The sequence below is a fragment of the Euleptes europaea genome, chromosome 5 (genome assembly GCF_029931775.1).
Source record: "Euleptes europaea isolate rEulEur1 chromosome 5, rEulEur1.hap1, whole genome shotgun sequence".
NCBI lineage: Eukaryota > Metazoa > Chordata > Lepidosauria > Squamata > Sphaerodactylidae > Euleptes > Euleptes europaea.
In genome coordinates, this window is record NC_079316.1 from 25,173,843 (window position 1) to 25,187,464 (window position 13,622).

Below are 13,622 nucleotides of genomic sequence, written 5' to 3' on the forward strand. Positions count from 1 at the left end.
CTATTGAATAGATCTGGATTCTGAGCAAACCTGTTTAGGATTGCACAGTGAACAGCAGAAAATGTTGTAAACCTGGAAACAATTACAGTACTGATTATAAATTGCAATTTGTGCTGTCTTAAAGCTTGAAAGTTGAACGTCTTAGTTGAGCATAGCATGCTGAATAGCTGTAGGGGTAACCTAACATAGAGGCTAGCTAGGAAACTGGGATATCTTCTCCATCTACTAAATGGCACGGCAAGGCTGCTCATTTTCACTTTGGTGCTCAGCATACCTTTGTACAGTTAATTTTTAAAGGAATGGTAAAAAGTTGGATCGACTCACTTGGCCCCTTGAGGTCTCTGTACTGCAAGACCCCTTCCCCCGAAATTAAGCAGCTTTGATGCCCATTGCAAAAGACAGCCTTTCAAAGCAAATAGGAGACTGGGAGCTGTGTCATACTCTGGTCCACCTGCAACACCTCTCCCCAACTCACTGTACAGGACAGTCCCACCCAGCTCAGAGGACCTATAGACACTGTTCCCAATGTGCCCCCAATCACTTGGACATGTCTGCCCACCCTTGATCTGAACTTCTCCATCCCTCTGCACTGCAGCCCCAGCCGCTATAACACTGCTATGTCTCCACTGATTTCACCCCACACCGCGCAGGACCTCAACGCACTGTTAGCACTTTTGGCTGGTGTCCCTCAGTTCTGGGGCAGAGAGCCTTTACACCCCATGAAGATTTTCCAACATCATTTGTGAGAAGAGCTCCATCCACTCTGCGGGCTGCTTGCAGCATCTGCCATGTCAGTGAAGCTCTGCCTTCCCCTCCAGAGACCCCCTGAAACAGACAGAAAAACACAGTTGTGGCCTTTGAATACACTTTGTTGGGGGGGGGGGCCTGCAGGGGCAACGTAGCCAAGAGCAACAATCCCTACCTCTGCGTCTTCTCTAAGAAAACAGTGTCACTCTCCCAGTGTGGCTTTACAATGAGGCGCAGAGAACCAACAGGGGCAGCCACCTGCATACCCTAGACACCTTCCAAAGTCAACCTTGTTCTGCGGCCAAGGCTCAGGGTGGCACAGCCGGTCAGCGGTTGGAGCCAGAGCTCTCCCTGTTGAATCTCCTCCTGCAGCAAACAAACACACAGACAAGTGTGAGCATTTAGAAAGGATGGATCTGATCACCAAGAGCCAGCATGGGTTTCTCAAGAATAAGTCATATCAGACTAATCTTATCTCTTTTTTTGAGAAAGTTACTACCTTGCTGGATCAGGGGAATGCTGTAGACATAGTTTATCTAGATTTCAGTAAGGCTTTTGATAAGGTTCCACATAGTATTCTAGTAGACAAATTGGGAAAATGTGGGTTAAATCCTATTATTGTTAGATGGATCTGCAACTGGTTGACAGATTGTACCCAAAGAGTGCTATTTAATGGTTCCTCGTCCACTTGGAGAGAAGTGACTAGTGGTGTTCCGCAGGGATCTGTGCTGGGCCCTGTGTTGTTCAACATCTTTATAAATGATTTAGATGAAGGAATAGAGGGAATGCTTATTAAATTTGCAGATGATACTAAATTGGGAGGGGTAGCAAATATGGTAGAAGACAGAGCCAAGATGCAGGATGATCTTGACAGGCTGGAGAAGTGGGCCAGAACTAATAAAATGCACTTCAACAAAGACAAATGTAAAGTTCTGCATTTAGGTAGGAAAAATCAAATGCATAATTATAGGATGGGGAAGACTTGTTTGCGCAGTAGTGTGTGTGAAAAGGATCTTGGGGTCTTAGTAGACCAAACGCTGAACATGAGTCAGCAGTGTGATGCTGTAACTAAAAAGGCAAATGCAGTCTTGGGCTGCATCAACAGAAGTATAGTGTCCTGATCACGTGAAGTGATGGTATCACTGTACTCTGCTCTGGTTAGACCTCAACTAGAGTACTGTGTTCAGTTTTGGGCACCACAATTTAAGAAAGATGTAGACAAGCTGGAACGTGTCCAGAGAAGGGCAACAAAGATGGTGAGGGGTCTGGAGACCAAGTCCTATGAGGAAAGGTTAAAGGAGATGGGTATGTTTAGCCTGAAGAGGAGAAGACTGAGAGGGGATATGATAACCATGTTCAAGTACTTGAAGGGTTGTCATATAGAGGAGGGTGCCGAGTTGTTTTCTGTTGCTCAAGAAGGTCGGACCAGAACCAACGGGGTGAAATTAAATCAAAAGAGTTTCCGTCTAGACATTAGGAAGAATTTTCTAACAGAGCGGTTCCTCAGTGGAACAGGCTTCCTCGGGAGGTGGTATGCTCTCCTTCCCTGGAGGTTTTTAAGAAGAGGTTAGATGGCCATCTGTCAGCAATGCTGATTCTGTGACCTTTTGCAGATGATAAGAGGGAGGGCATCTTGGCCATCTTCTGTTCACTAGGGGTGTGGAGGGGGGAGGTAGTTGTGAATTTCCTGCATTGTGCAGGGAGTTGGGCTTGATGGCCCTGGTGGTCCCTTCCAACTCTATGATTCTAGGTGCATCCGCAACAACGGGCCAAGGGCTCTTCGGCTGGCATAGAGGGGTCCTTGAGGGGTCGCCACAGAGTTCAGTCAGAAGCCCTTTGGGGGAGGGGCTATGGCACCAGCGCCACAGACACACACACCCCCAGTAACAGGCTTGCAGGTTCCAATGCAGCCTCACGTGTCTGCAGCTCCTGTCCACACTAACAGAAAATGATGGTTCCTCCTTGGCATCCGCTCGGGGTGGGGTGTCCTCCCTCAAGGAAATGGGTCCAGGGATGGCTCGGTTACTCACTCAGTATGGTGGTGCTTAGGTCAAGTCCGCCCTGACCTGGATGGCCCAGACTAGCCTGATCTCGTCAGATCTCAGAAACTAAGCAGGGTCAGCCCTAGTTAGTATTTGGATGGGAGACCATCAAGGAATACCAGTGTTGCTGTGCAGAGAAAGGCACTGGCAAACCACCTCTGTTAGGCTCTTGCCATGAAAACCCTAAAAAGGGGTCGCCATAAGTCGGCTGCGACTTGACGGCACTTTACACACACACACACAGGTCAAGTCCTCCCCTTACGCCCTGTCCGAGGGAGAGCCTGTCAGTCCTGTGCAGAACTGCCAACTTGGGAGCCCTCTCCCAACAGCCCCAGCCCCAATTCACCAAACCCCCTTGTGCACGCGGGTGATGGTGGGGGGTTGTTTTGGGGCTCCTGGCTACTCCACTTGCTGTGAGGCTGGGGTATGAGAGGGAGTGTAGCCAGGGCGGCTCCCAGCCACGAGGGAAGGAGGTTGGGGGAGCAGTCCCCTGCTTACCTATCAGTGCACATCTGCCCCTTAGAGTCCTGGCTGAGGAGCTGGGGTACATGTAAGGGTTCTGAACTGGGACAGGTCAGCCAGAGAGTGTATGAACATTGCTCTCCCAGTTTGTGCAAAGTGCTCACCTCATAGTGTGCTTTTTTACTGTGTGCTTTTACAAAGTGCTTTTACTCTGTGCTTTTACTGCCTCCGAGGTGCTGCGCCACTTGCTTTGAGCCTGCATGGCAGGGAGCTCTCAGGCAGCATCCTGTGCCACGCACCCTACCTACTAAGGTGTGGGGAGTTCTGCCCAGGGCATTTCTAGGGCTGGGGTGGGGGGCTGCCTTTCGTTCCTGGGGAGGAAGTTTGCCCGGAACAGGTGAGGGAGACAATTGGTTGCTCCCTTAGTTGGCATCCTAAGCGCTTTGAATCCTTGTGGGCGATAAAGGGGCAGTTGAAAATAACCTAAAATGGGCACCTACCTGTGGGCTGCACCACCATTTTTGATGGCACAACTTTGCTCCTGTAAAAGGGGGCGTTCCTGGGCCGAAAGGGCACAGGAAGACAACCAATGCCAGCCATACCCCTGAACTGCCCCCTTTTATGCCAGCGCGATGCCCTGTGTTGCAGATGCACTGACACACAAGACTGGCGCAGCAGTGATGGGGTTCTGTACTAGTGTAAATGGCCCTTACGCTGGCATATCTCTGAGATATGCAAGTGTAGGGCAGTCCACTTCCTGTGCCCCTTCGGCTCCCCCTTAGGATTGTGGTGATGTAATACAAAATTGTGATACTAACATTAAACGTGAAAATAAGTATACTTAGCTAGATCATTTAATGTGCATGTAAGGGAGCTCTGAACAGCTGTTGTCTGATCACCATCAAATCCTTTGCATACAAGTGCCGCAAAAGGCTTTTATGTCTGTGGAAATTTTCAACTGATGCTTCTTCCCCCATATGCAGTGTGTGGTTCTAGGCTTCTCTCCCAACCATATTAAATGTTGCATTAGCAGATTTAAAAAGCCTTTAAGCTCACACCACCTTTTCCACTTAATTTCAGGATCTTGAACTATCAGTATCATTAGAAAAGCACAGCTTTGTATGCTATAGAGCATACCTGCTTTATATACATTCCTAAGCATTCCCAAATTTTGGAGAGCAAATCTGATAACTTCCCACATAATTCTCTAGCTCAATGATACTCACTCAGTGGCTCAGGAACTTCCTGTGGCTCTTCTGAGCATTGTTCTCCAATTTGGCACCCGTCCCATGTTGGTGGGCAAGGCCAATGCAGAGTAGGGCTAGAGGTGGTAGGCGGTTGCCACTTGGAAACAGCCGACCCTGGGGCGGGGGACTGAACTATGGGCCTTGTGCCAGAAAAAGAAGTAGAGCCCATTAGCTCTACTCCCCCGCCCCATTAGCTTCCTCTACCCTCTCTCAGCATGCAGGTAGCAAGCAAAAGCACAGCAAAATAGCCACAAAGAAGGGAGGGGACAACCACGCCTGCCATCATAACAGCCATGCAGGAAAAGAGCAAGCTGGCCACAGTGGGGTGGTAATGGTTTTATTCCATGGCCAGTGGGCCCTCCTCCTGACATGTTGGTAGTCACACTCTCTCACCAGAACTGCTGTGCCTTCTGCCGAGGAGAGTACAGGGAGACAGAGAGGAAAGCCCTTCCCCTCAGAGACGGTCAATATTCATAGCTGTCAGGACCCCTCTGTCCATCTGGCCATAATTTATCACAGTATTACTAATGTTTCTTTGTTACAGTTGGTGAAGATGGACAAATAAAAATATGGTCTAAGAGTGGAATGCTGAGGTCTACTCTCGCACAGCAAGGTATCTTATTTTGTTTCCTTATATTTCCTTCAATACCTTTTGAAAACTGCTTTAACATATTTATGGCATGTTGTCATTCCATGTTTTGCACTAAAAAAGCAACTAATTATTCACTAGAAGATACGGAATGACAGCAAATCAGAATGAAAGAATGTATTCAGTATTTTTTCAGAACACCAAAATCTCAATATGATTGCAGATATTACTTATCGTATTTTTCGCTCCATAAGACACACCTGACCATAAGACGCACCTAGTTTTTATAGGAGGAAAACAAGTTTTTAGAGGAGGCTTTAAAGCAGAGTCCCTGGAAGCCGGGCGGGGGGTCTTGAAAGTTCTCCACACTGCCATTCCAGGCAGCGCAGAGCACTTTCAAGACCCCCCCCCCCGCCCGGCTTCTAGGGACTCCCTGGAAGCCCGGCGGGAGGTTCTTTAAACTCCTCCGCGCTGCCATCCCAGGCAGCACAGAGCACTTTCAAGCTGCCCAGGCAGCTGCCCAAGCTGCAAAGCTGCCCAGGCAGCGCAGAGCAGTTTAATCTCCCCCCGCGCTTCCCTGTCCCGAGGCTCAGGTGTTGGGCGGGCCCCCGCCCAACAGCTGAGCCTCGGGACCAGGAAGCGCGGGGGGAGGGGGGAGGTTAAACTGCTCTGCGCTGCCTAGGCAGCTTTGCCCTTCTCCCCGGGGCCGGATTCACACGCATTCGCTCCACAAGACGCACAGACATTTCCCCTCACTTTTGAGGAGGAAAAAAGTGCATATTATGGAGCGAAAAATACGGTAACTGTAGTGTGCATGTCTGTTTTACAACAAAAAAGTTGACAATTTGTGTGTTCCATAAATACCAGTAGCCATTCGGCCACACATAGCTTTGCATTAAAATCTACATGTTTAACGTCTTTAAAGAAAAGTTTTGTTTGTGTCGCAAAACAAATGACAGGACAAAATAATCCAATTCATTGCAACCTAAGTAAGGTTTTTGTAAAAGCGTCCCATTCACCCACCTCATGCTCAGTGGTAAATGGCATTTTAAACCAGGGTAGGAAGGAAAGTTAAAATGGCCTTCCAGAATAAAAAGTAATTTTACTGTCCTTGTGACTCCCCTCTCCCCTTTCTAGAAGATGTGGCAATACTGTTCCGGTTGCCTGCCAGCGGCCATGAGGATATTAGTCTCTTAAGGCTACAGGCTCTGCTTCTATTATTTTGGGGAAGTTTTAACACACACCCTTTCTATTAATATGGGTGGTTAATCCCCCAATGTATTTTTGCTGTTGCTTGTTATGGATTTTTCTACAAACCGGAGACCTAAGGACACCGTTTCCAACCACAGGAGTAAGATATATATTTCAACTGAGACTTTTCTCAGGTTTGTAGAAAGATCTGTCTTGTCTGTCCATGACTCCAGACTCTGGATTTAAGTATCCACAGATGGGACTGTGTAGATAATTAGATATATTGATGATGATTGTGATCACACAATGCTTATTTAGTTATTTTTAAAGTTATGTTCAGTCTTTCTCAGGTTTTTCTTTCAACTTAAGTAGCTATTCCAGCAACCATACTAGGCAGTTTGCATGATATAGTTTTATATTTGGAATATTTACAATGCAGTCCTAAGCAGAATTATGGATTTCTAACCCCATTGATTTCAGTGGAGAGACTAATTCTATTTAGGAATGCACAGTAAATATTCCTAATATTTGAAACCTTCAGAATGTGCCCTCAAGACTTGCAGGTAGGGTTAATTTATTAAGTATATTCTAGTACTTTTAAAAGTAGTTATTTTAAATAGTGTATTCATGTTCTGTTTTGGAGAATGCTCCTAATTCTGCTTTATCTTAGTACACTGACATAATGCAACCTTTTGACATTAAGAAGCTGCTTGTAGATGGGTTGGATGAAATGTTAGGTTCTTATCTCTTTTTTTCTCAAACAAATTATCTTAATTCTGTTAGCCTATGGACACCATTTCCAACCACAGGAGTAAGATATGTATTTCAACTGCTTTAAGGAAGTTCCTATCTTAAATACAATGTTTTTCTCATGTGTAGTGTAGAAAGTAAGTTGCGCCAACTAAGAGTACCTGTTGACTTTAGTTTTCTATAAATGTACTTTGTTAGTAGCGTGTTCTTGCCTTGTTCCTTGTGGGAGTCTTACTTTCCACAGGAGATTGATGTGTTCTAACACTTTTATAGTACTGGATTCATCTTCCTCTTCCTCTTAAAATGTTAAAAATATCAGATGAGTGTGTTGTGAAATGATATCAAACAAAACTTTTAGCAGAAGTTCTGGAATACATTCAAAATCACTTTAATTGCCAAAATAGCATTTAATTTTGATGCCGGAAATGTCTATTACTGTTTTTGTCATGCAGTGTTATGTTAATATGAAGAATTATAGTATTAATTAAGAAGTTAGAATTAAGAAGGCAAAAAAGTGAGAGTAAAACTATACTTGCTGAAAAACAAACCCACAATATAATCTATATATCCAACTCCCAAGTGTGCCCCCTACCTTCGGATACCTGAATCCTCAGATAAAGGGCACACTAACCTCCAACAGGTTTTTCTGCAGACTCGGGGAACCCCCCTGGATCTGCAGAAAAATCCAAAAAGTAAAAAGGGTTTAAATCCTCCCAAAATTAAATAAAGCGTTCTCCGTGCATGCATAGAGAACACGCCTATTTGGGTGGCTGCCAGCATCCCATGCCAGTTCGACTGGGCCCAGAGTGCTGCCAGTGACCCCACTGGTCTGCAGCAGCTGCCACCGTGGTGGCAGGCGCCATGAGAGTCTCCTAACCCTATATTTCTGCCACATTAAATATTGTATTTCTGGTTGTCTCATCAATTTCTCTTAGAATTCTTGCTGACATTTCAGGTTGGGTGTGTTTAAAAAGAAATCTCTCTTTCCACTGAAGCCTTCCCTCTCACACCGCTACCGTAATTTCTCCTATCTCAGAGCCTTGGAATTATCTTTGATTCCTTCCTGTGTTGCTTCTCTCTGTGTTCAGTTGGTTCAAAAAGCATGCCTTGCCCATTCTTTCAGCCTTTCCAACATTCATCATTACTACTCTGAAAACTGTTGCTCATTTATAGGTCACATCTTACCAGCACTGTCTTAACATTTTCTTTTTCTGTCGTCTGTCATCTTGTGTGCCTAATCTGTTCAGAATGTCTCTAAATTCCTGTTTCTTTCCTGTTTACGCGATAGCATCATTCCTTTCTTTTCATTGGCTCACTGACGCACTTTCCAGCCTCAAGATTCTAGTGCAGGGGATAGGTTTTCCATTAATGAGTAACTGTTGCTTCAGAGAGGTGAATAAGTGGTCGCACCTGTACTCTGTAGTACTCATCTCTGCCTAGGCCCTCCTCTCCCTTAGAATTAAAAGAGTGCTGTGGGCCTAAGTACAATTGCGCTTGAATTGATCTATCATCTTGTCCCAAAAACATCTTTCCTAATTAGTCAGGGTCATTGGTATATATGTAAAGTTGGGAGACTTTTTCCAAATGTGCCATGGTTTTAATTGTAAGCTGCTACAAGCAAGACTTGGAAGAGGTGCCACAGAAATATCCTAAATAAATAATAAGTAAATTTACTTATACTGAATCTCATTTGCCATTTTGTTGCCAGTTAACCCAATCAGGCAGATCCATTTGGAGCTCTTAGTGGTTTTCTTGAATAATTGGATGATGTTTGGAAACTTGACTTCCTTGCTACTTATGACTCCAGATCATATATAAATAAAACTCTCCAGTACCATACACTAGGGGCATGCAGAGTGCTTAATGGCAACAAACCCCTGCACTCATTGATGAGCTGATTTTCTTACCCCCGCCAAGGGTTCAAACCCTTTTTAAAAAGCTATCTTACTAGGTTTATGATGGTAGAAAAATTTATGCACAGCCCAGTGTCCGATGCATCTCCAGACAGAGTTCAAAACTTACTTACAAATTGTACTTTGTTTGTCTTTGTGGGAACTGTGCCTGTGCAGGCCAACTACAAAAAAGTTCTAGAGTATCAGAGTATGAGGAGCCTCCCCCTCGCTTCTAATGGTTTTTCCCTCCTACAGGTCACATGAGTAGGAGAAGAGGTGACTTTGTCCATTATTTCTTCCTTTGCCATCCCAGAGAGTGGGCATTGTAGAGAGTTCTTTGTCTTTCAAAATAAAAATAAGATGCTTTTTGTTGCCTTCTCAAATGACCCAGCAGGCGTTATTTGAGAAGTGCTCCTAAAGTAGAGTCAAAATAGCACTGACAACCATTTTTAGCCTTCTTAGCTATAGTCCGTTTAGCTGCAATCTCTTATTTTCATGATCCCATACGTGGGAACTCAGTTCTCTCACAGAAACTTTCAAAAACCTTTCATAAAGTTTGATTTAATATGCATGCTGCAATCTAACCACCTGTAACTGTAATGGTGTTTATCTCTGGCACTTTCTAAGATAATGTTTAAGCCTTTTGAACCTCTGACTACTTGTCCTGTATAGTTTTTATCTTTTAATATAGCTTTTTTGTTGGCCAGCACTTCTGCCCGAGAAGTTAGTATATTAAAAACATTGCGATATGACTCTTCATTCCATTCCACAGAGACAAGTTCTTCTTATATCCTAGTTTTGATTTTCTATCCAAGATAGCTTCTTCCTTCCACATTACCTGCAATTGTTTTACTAGTATTTTTTCCCCAAACCTGGCAGTGGAAGGGAAAGAATGTTGTGCTCCTTGGATGTTGCGGTCTTTATTGCTCTATGTACAAAGAACTGCTTAGTTTTGGAAAGACCCCCCAACTTGTGATTTGATTTGAGGGACAGGAAAAGGGACAACAAGCATCATTAGATCATCTCTTGGTGGATAGTTTCTTTAATCAAGCTATTACAACTTTGCTATCACTTGCTCTTTTGAAGAAAGTTGCCCTCAATGTTTGCAAAGTTGTAACATAGTCCTCTTCCTCCAAAGTCATTAAACGTTACTGCTTAGATGTCAGTGCTAGAAAGGAAGCAAATGTTGGAAGAGCGATATTACAAAACATACTTAATTAAGAAATTCATACTCATCTTCTTACTGGTACGTTAACGTGCTTAACCACCCATGCGAGACTGCAGAGAATACATGAAGATAAAAACAAAGCTGTGCTTGAGTGGTCATCTGTGTAGTCAAGACATAATTTCCTCTGATGCTGCTGTGAGTTTTTTTTTTTTTTGTATTACTGCTCTGCGGAGCTTAGATGAACTGAGGAATTAGTTGCACCTCTTCTGTTTCTATGAAAGATCCATGTGCAACGGAGGGCAACTTTCTGATTATGATTGTGGCATACTTAGGGATCTGCAGCATGGCCTGGTTCAGGCCATCAACGGCAGGTGGGGAGTGGGGGACCAAGTGGCGAGCTGATCCCCTCCGTGGTGATATCAGTCCAGACAAGATTTATTAAGCTCTAGCTTAGTTGATTGTCTCATCATAGGGTTTTCAAGGTAAAGGTTGGTCAGAAGTGGTTTACCAGTGCCTTCTTCTGCGCAGTACTAACCAGGGTTAGCTGTAGTGGCACTGCTGTTGTCTACAAAAGATCCTCCACCAGTGTCACCTTCCACTACTGCTGCTGCCCAGTAGCTAACCTTCAGGGATTCCTCTGCTCCCATCCCCATTGGAACTGCCTGTTCTCTTCTGTGGATGTGGCCATTGATCCCTTAAGGGGGTGGACGCATCTTCGTCTGGTGTCTCAGCTGTGACCATTCCATCTTGAGTGACTCTGCTAGGAGTTTAGTCTCTTGATAGAGTCTAGACCCCTTATGGTATTGTTCTCAGCTTCCCTGACACACACAAACCCCCTCACCATGTTAAGGTGTGCATCCAGAAGGGTGATCACACACCTAAACAAGATATGCTGATAATCATAGGTGATTGGAACGCAAAAGTAGGAAACAAAGCAGAATCAAATGCTGTTGGCAGATTTGGGCTAGGAGCACAGAATGAAGCAGGAGAACGCCTCGTAGAATTCTGTGAAGACAACAATCTGTTCATTGCAAACACATGTTTCAGGCAACCAAATAGACGATTGTATACATGGACATCACCAGACGGCCAGTATAGAAATCAAATAGATTATATAATTGGAAGCAGAAGATGGAGAAGCTCTATTCTCTCGGCCAAAACAAGACCAGGAGCCGACTGTGGTACGGATCATGAATGGTTAATATCAAATATCAAGATAAAGCCTAAGAAAAACACCAAAACATTCATAGCACCAAAATACAATCTAAGCAATATTCTGGAAGAGTTTAAAGACCATATAAGGAACAGATTTGCATTACTGAGTTCAAGTGAATGTAAACCTGAAAAACTATGGGAGGAAACTAGAGATATTATCAAGGAAGAATGTGCAAAGACTATTCCTGTAGCCAAAAGAAAAGAAAAACCTCGATGGATGTCTGAGGAAACTCTTAAAATTGCCAGAGATAGACGAGAAGCAAAAGTAGAAGGTGACAGAAATAGAATCAAAAGTCTAAGTGCAACGTTCCAGAGACTCACACGTAGAGACAAATAGACCTATTATAATAACCAGTGTAAAGAAATAGAAGAGAACAACAAAAAAGGAAGAACGAGAGATCTGTTCCACAAGATCCAAGAAATCAAAGGAAAATTTAAAACACGGTTAGGCTTGCTGAAAGATCAGCATGGAAATATATTAACTGAACAGGACAAAATAAAGAAAAGGTGGGAACAATACACTGAAGAACTATACAGAAGAGATGAAAGGATAAAAGATTCTTTCCAAGAAGAATCTTTTGAAGAAGAACCTACAGTTTTAGAAAGTGAAGTGAAAGCTGCATTGAGAGCAATCGGGAGAAACAAATCACCAGGAGCAGATGGGATATCGATAGAGTTATTCCAAGCCACAGAAACTGAGTCCATCAAAATCTTGACAAGAATATGCCAACAGATATGGAAAACAAAACAATGGCCCACAGACTGGAAACGATCCAGTGCCAAAGCAGGACTACAGCTGAACATCAAGAAAACAAAAGTAATGACTACAGGAGAATTACACAACTTTAAGGTTGACAATGAGGAAATTGAAATTGTTCAAGACTTTCTATCCTTGGCTCCACCATCAACCAAAAGGGAGACTGCAGCCAAGAAATCAGAGGGAGATTGAGACTGGGAAGGGCAGCCATGAAGGAGCTAGAAAAGATTTTGAAGTGTAAGGATGTGTCACTGGCCACCAAGACTAGATTAATTCATGCCATCGTATTCCCTATTAATATGTATGGGTGTGAAAGTTGGACAGTGAAGAAAGCTGATAGGAAGAAAATAGATTCCTTTGAAATGTGGTGTTGGAGGAGAGTGTTACGGATTCCGTGGACTGCCAAAAAAACAAATCAGTGGGTTATAGATCAAATCAAGCCTGAACTGACCCTAGAAGCTAAAATGACTAAACTGAGGCTATCGTATTTTGGTCACGTCATGAGACGACAAAAGTCATTGGAAAAGACAGTCATGCTAGGAAAAGCTGAGGGCAGCAGGAAAAGAGGAAGACCCAACAAGAGATGGATTGACTCAATAAAGAAAGTCACAGCCTTCAATCTGCAAGATCTGAGCAAGGCTGTCAAAGAGAGGACATTTTGGAGGACTTTCATTCATAGGGTCGCCATGAGTCGGAAGCGACTTGACAGCACTTAACACACACACACACACACACACAGAGAGAGAGAGAGAGAGAGAGCTTAGTTGAGCACCGTGAGACATCATTTGAAGGATGAAGGAGAAATTCCTCAGACCAGGACCTTGGGGTTAGAATAACTCCTGGGGAAACTGGGATGGGAACCCCTTGGGGTTACATTAGCCTTGACCCCCAAAGGTCTTACCTCTAGGCAGAAGGGACTTGGCACGCCTCCCTTTAGCATCAGTAAATACTTGGCAAAGCGAAGCCTGGGAGGTATGCAGTTTGACTTCTCAGGACTTGGAGTCATGGTGGCCTTGCCTACATGGATACGCAGACAGAGAACGCCTTACTCTTCTCCATCCCATCACTTACCGGCACTGTTGTTAAGTATGGAGTGAGTTCTGCCCTTGGCTGCTGCAGTTCCTAATCTTGCTGATAAAATTAAATTGGCCCTTGGTTAAAGGTAGTCCCACTGTGCAAGCTGACCCGTGGGGTGATGTCACATCACAACGTTTACTAGGCAGACTGTGTTTATGGGGGTGGTTTGCCATTGCCTTCCCCAGTCATCTACACTTTACCCCCAGCAAGCTGCCCCTTGATTATCCTAAATAATGGTGTTGACAATAATGGTGTTGCCCATCTGCTCTGTCCCACAGTAAACATTCTAAAAGGTGAATCGGGTGCACAAAGGGGAAGGGGGAAAGGACCAAGGCAGTCAGAAGAAAATGAGACAGGGGAAGCAGGCAGGGCAACATAAAGTGTAACATTTAAAATTCAACTGAAAGTACATTTTCATTTACTTGCCTATTGTGGCCTAATCCAGAAAATGTTTGCCACTGGGAAAGATGTAAGGTGGTTACAAA

General features: G+C 44.2%; 1 protein-coding gene across 1 annotated transcript in view; it reads left to right on the top strand.

Moving 5' to 3' along the window:
* IFT80 (intraflagellar transport 80) overlaps positions 1 to 13,622 on the top strand; it is an 83,277-nt gene that overhangs the window by 7,139 nt on the left and 62,516 nt on the right. Inside the window, exon 4 of the mRNA XM_056850380.1 lies at positions 5,043 to 5,111. Coding sequence (XP_056706358.1) covers positions 5,043 to 5,111 — 69 coding nt within the window. The remainder of the gene's footprint in view (positions 1 to 5,042; positions 5,112 to 13,622) is intronic.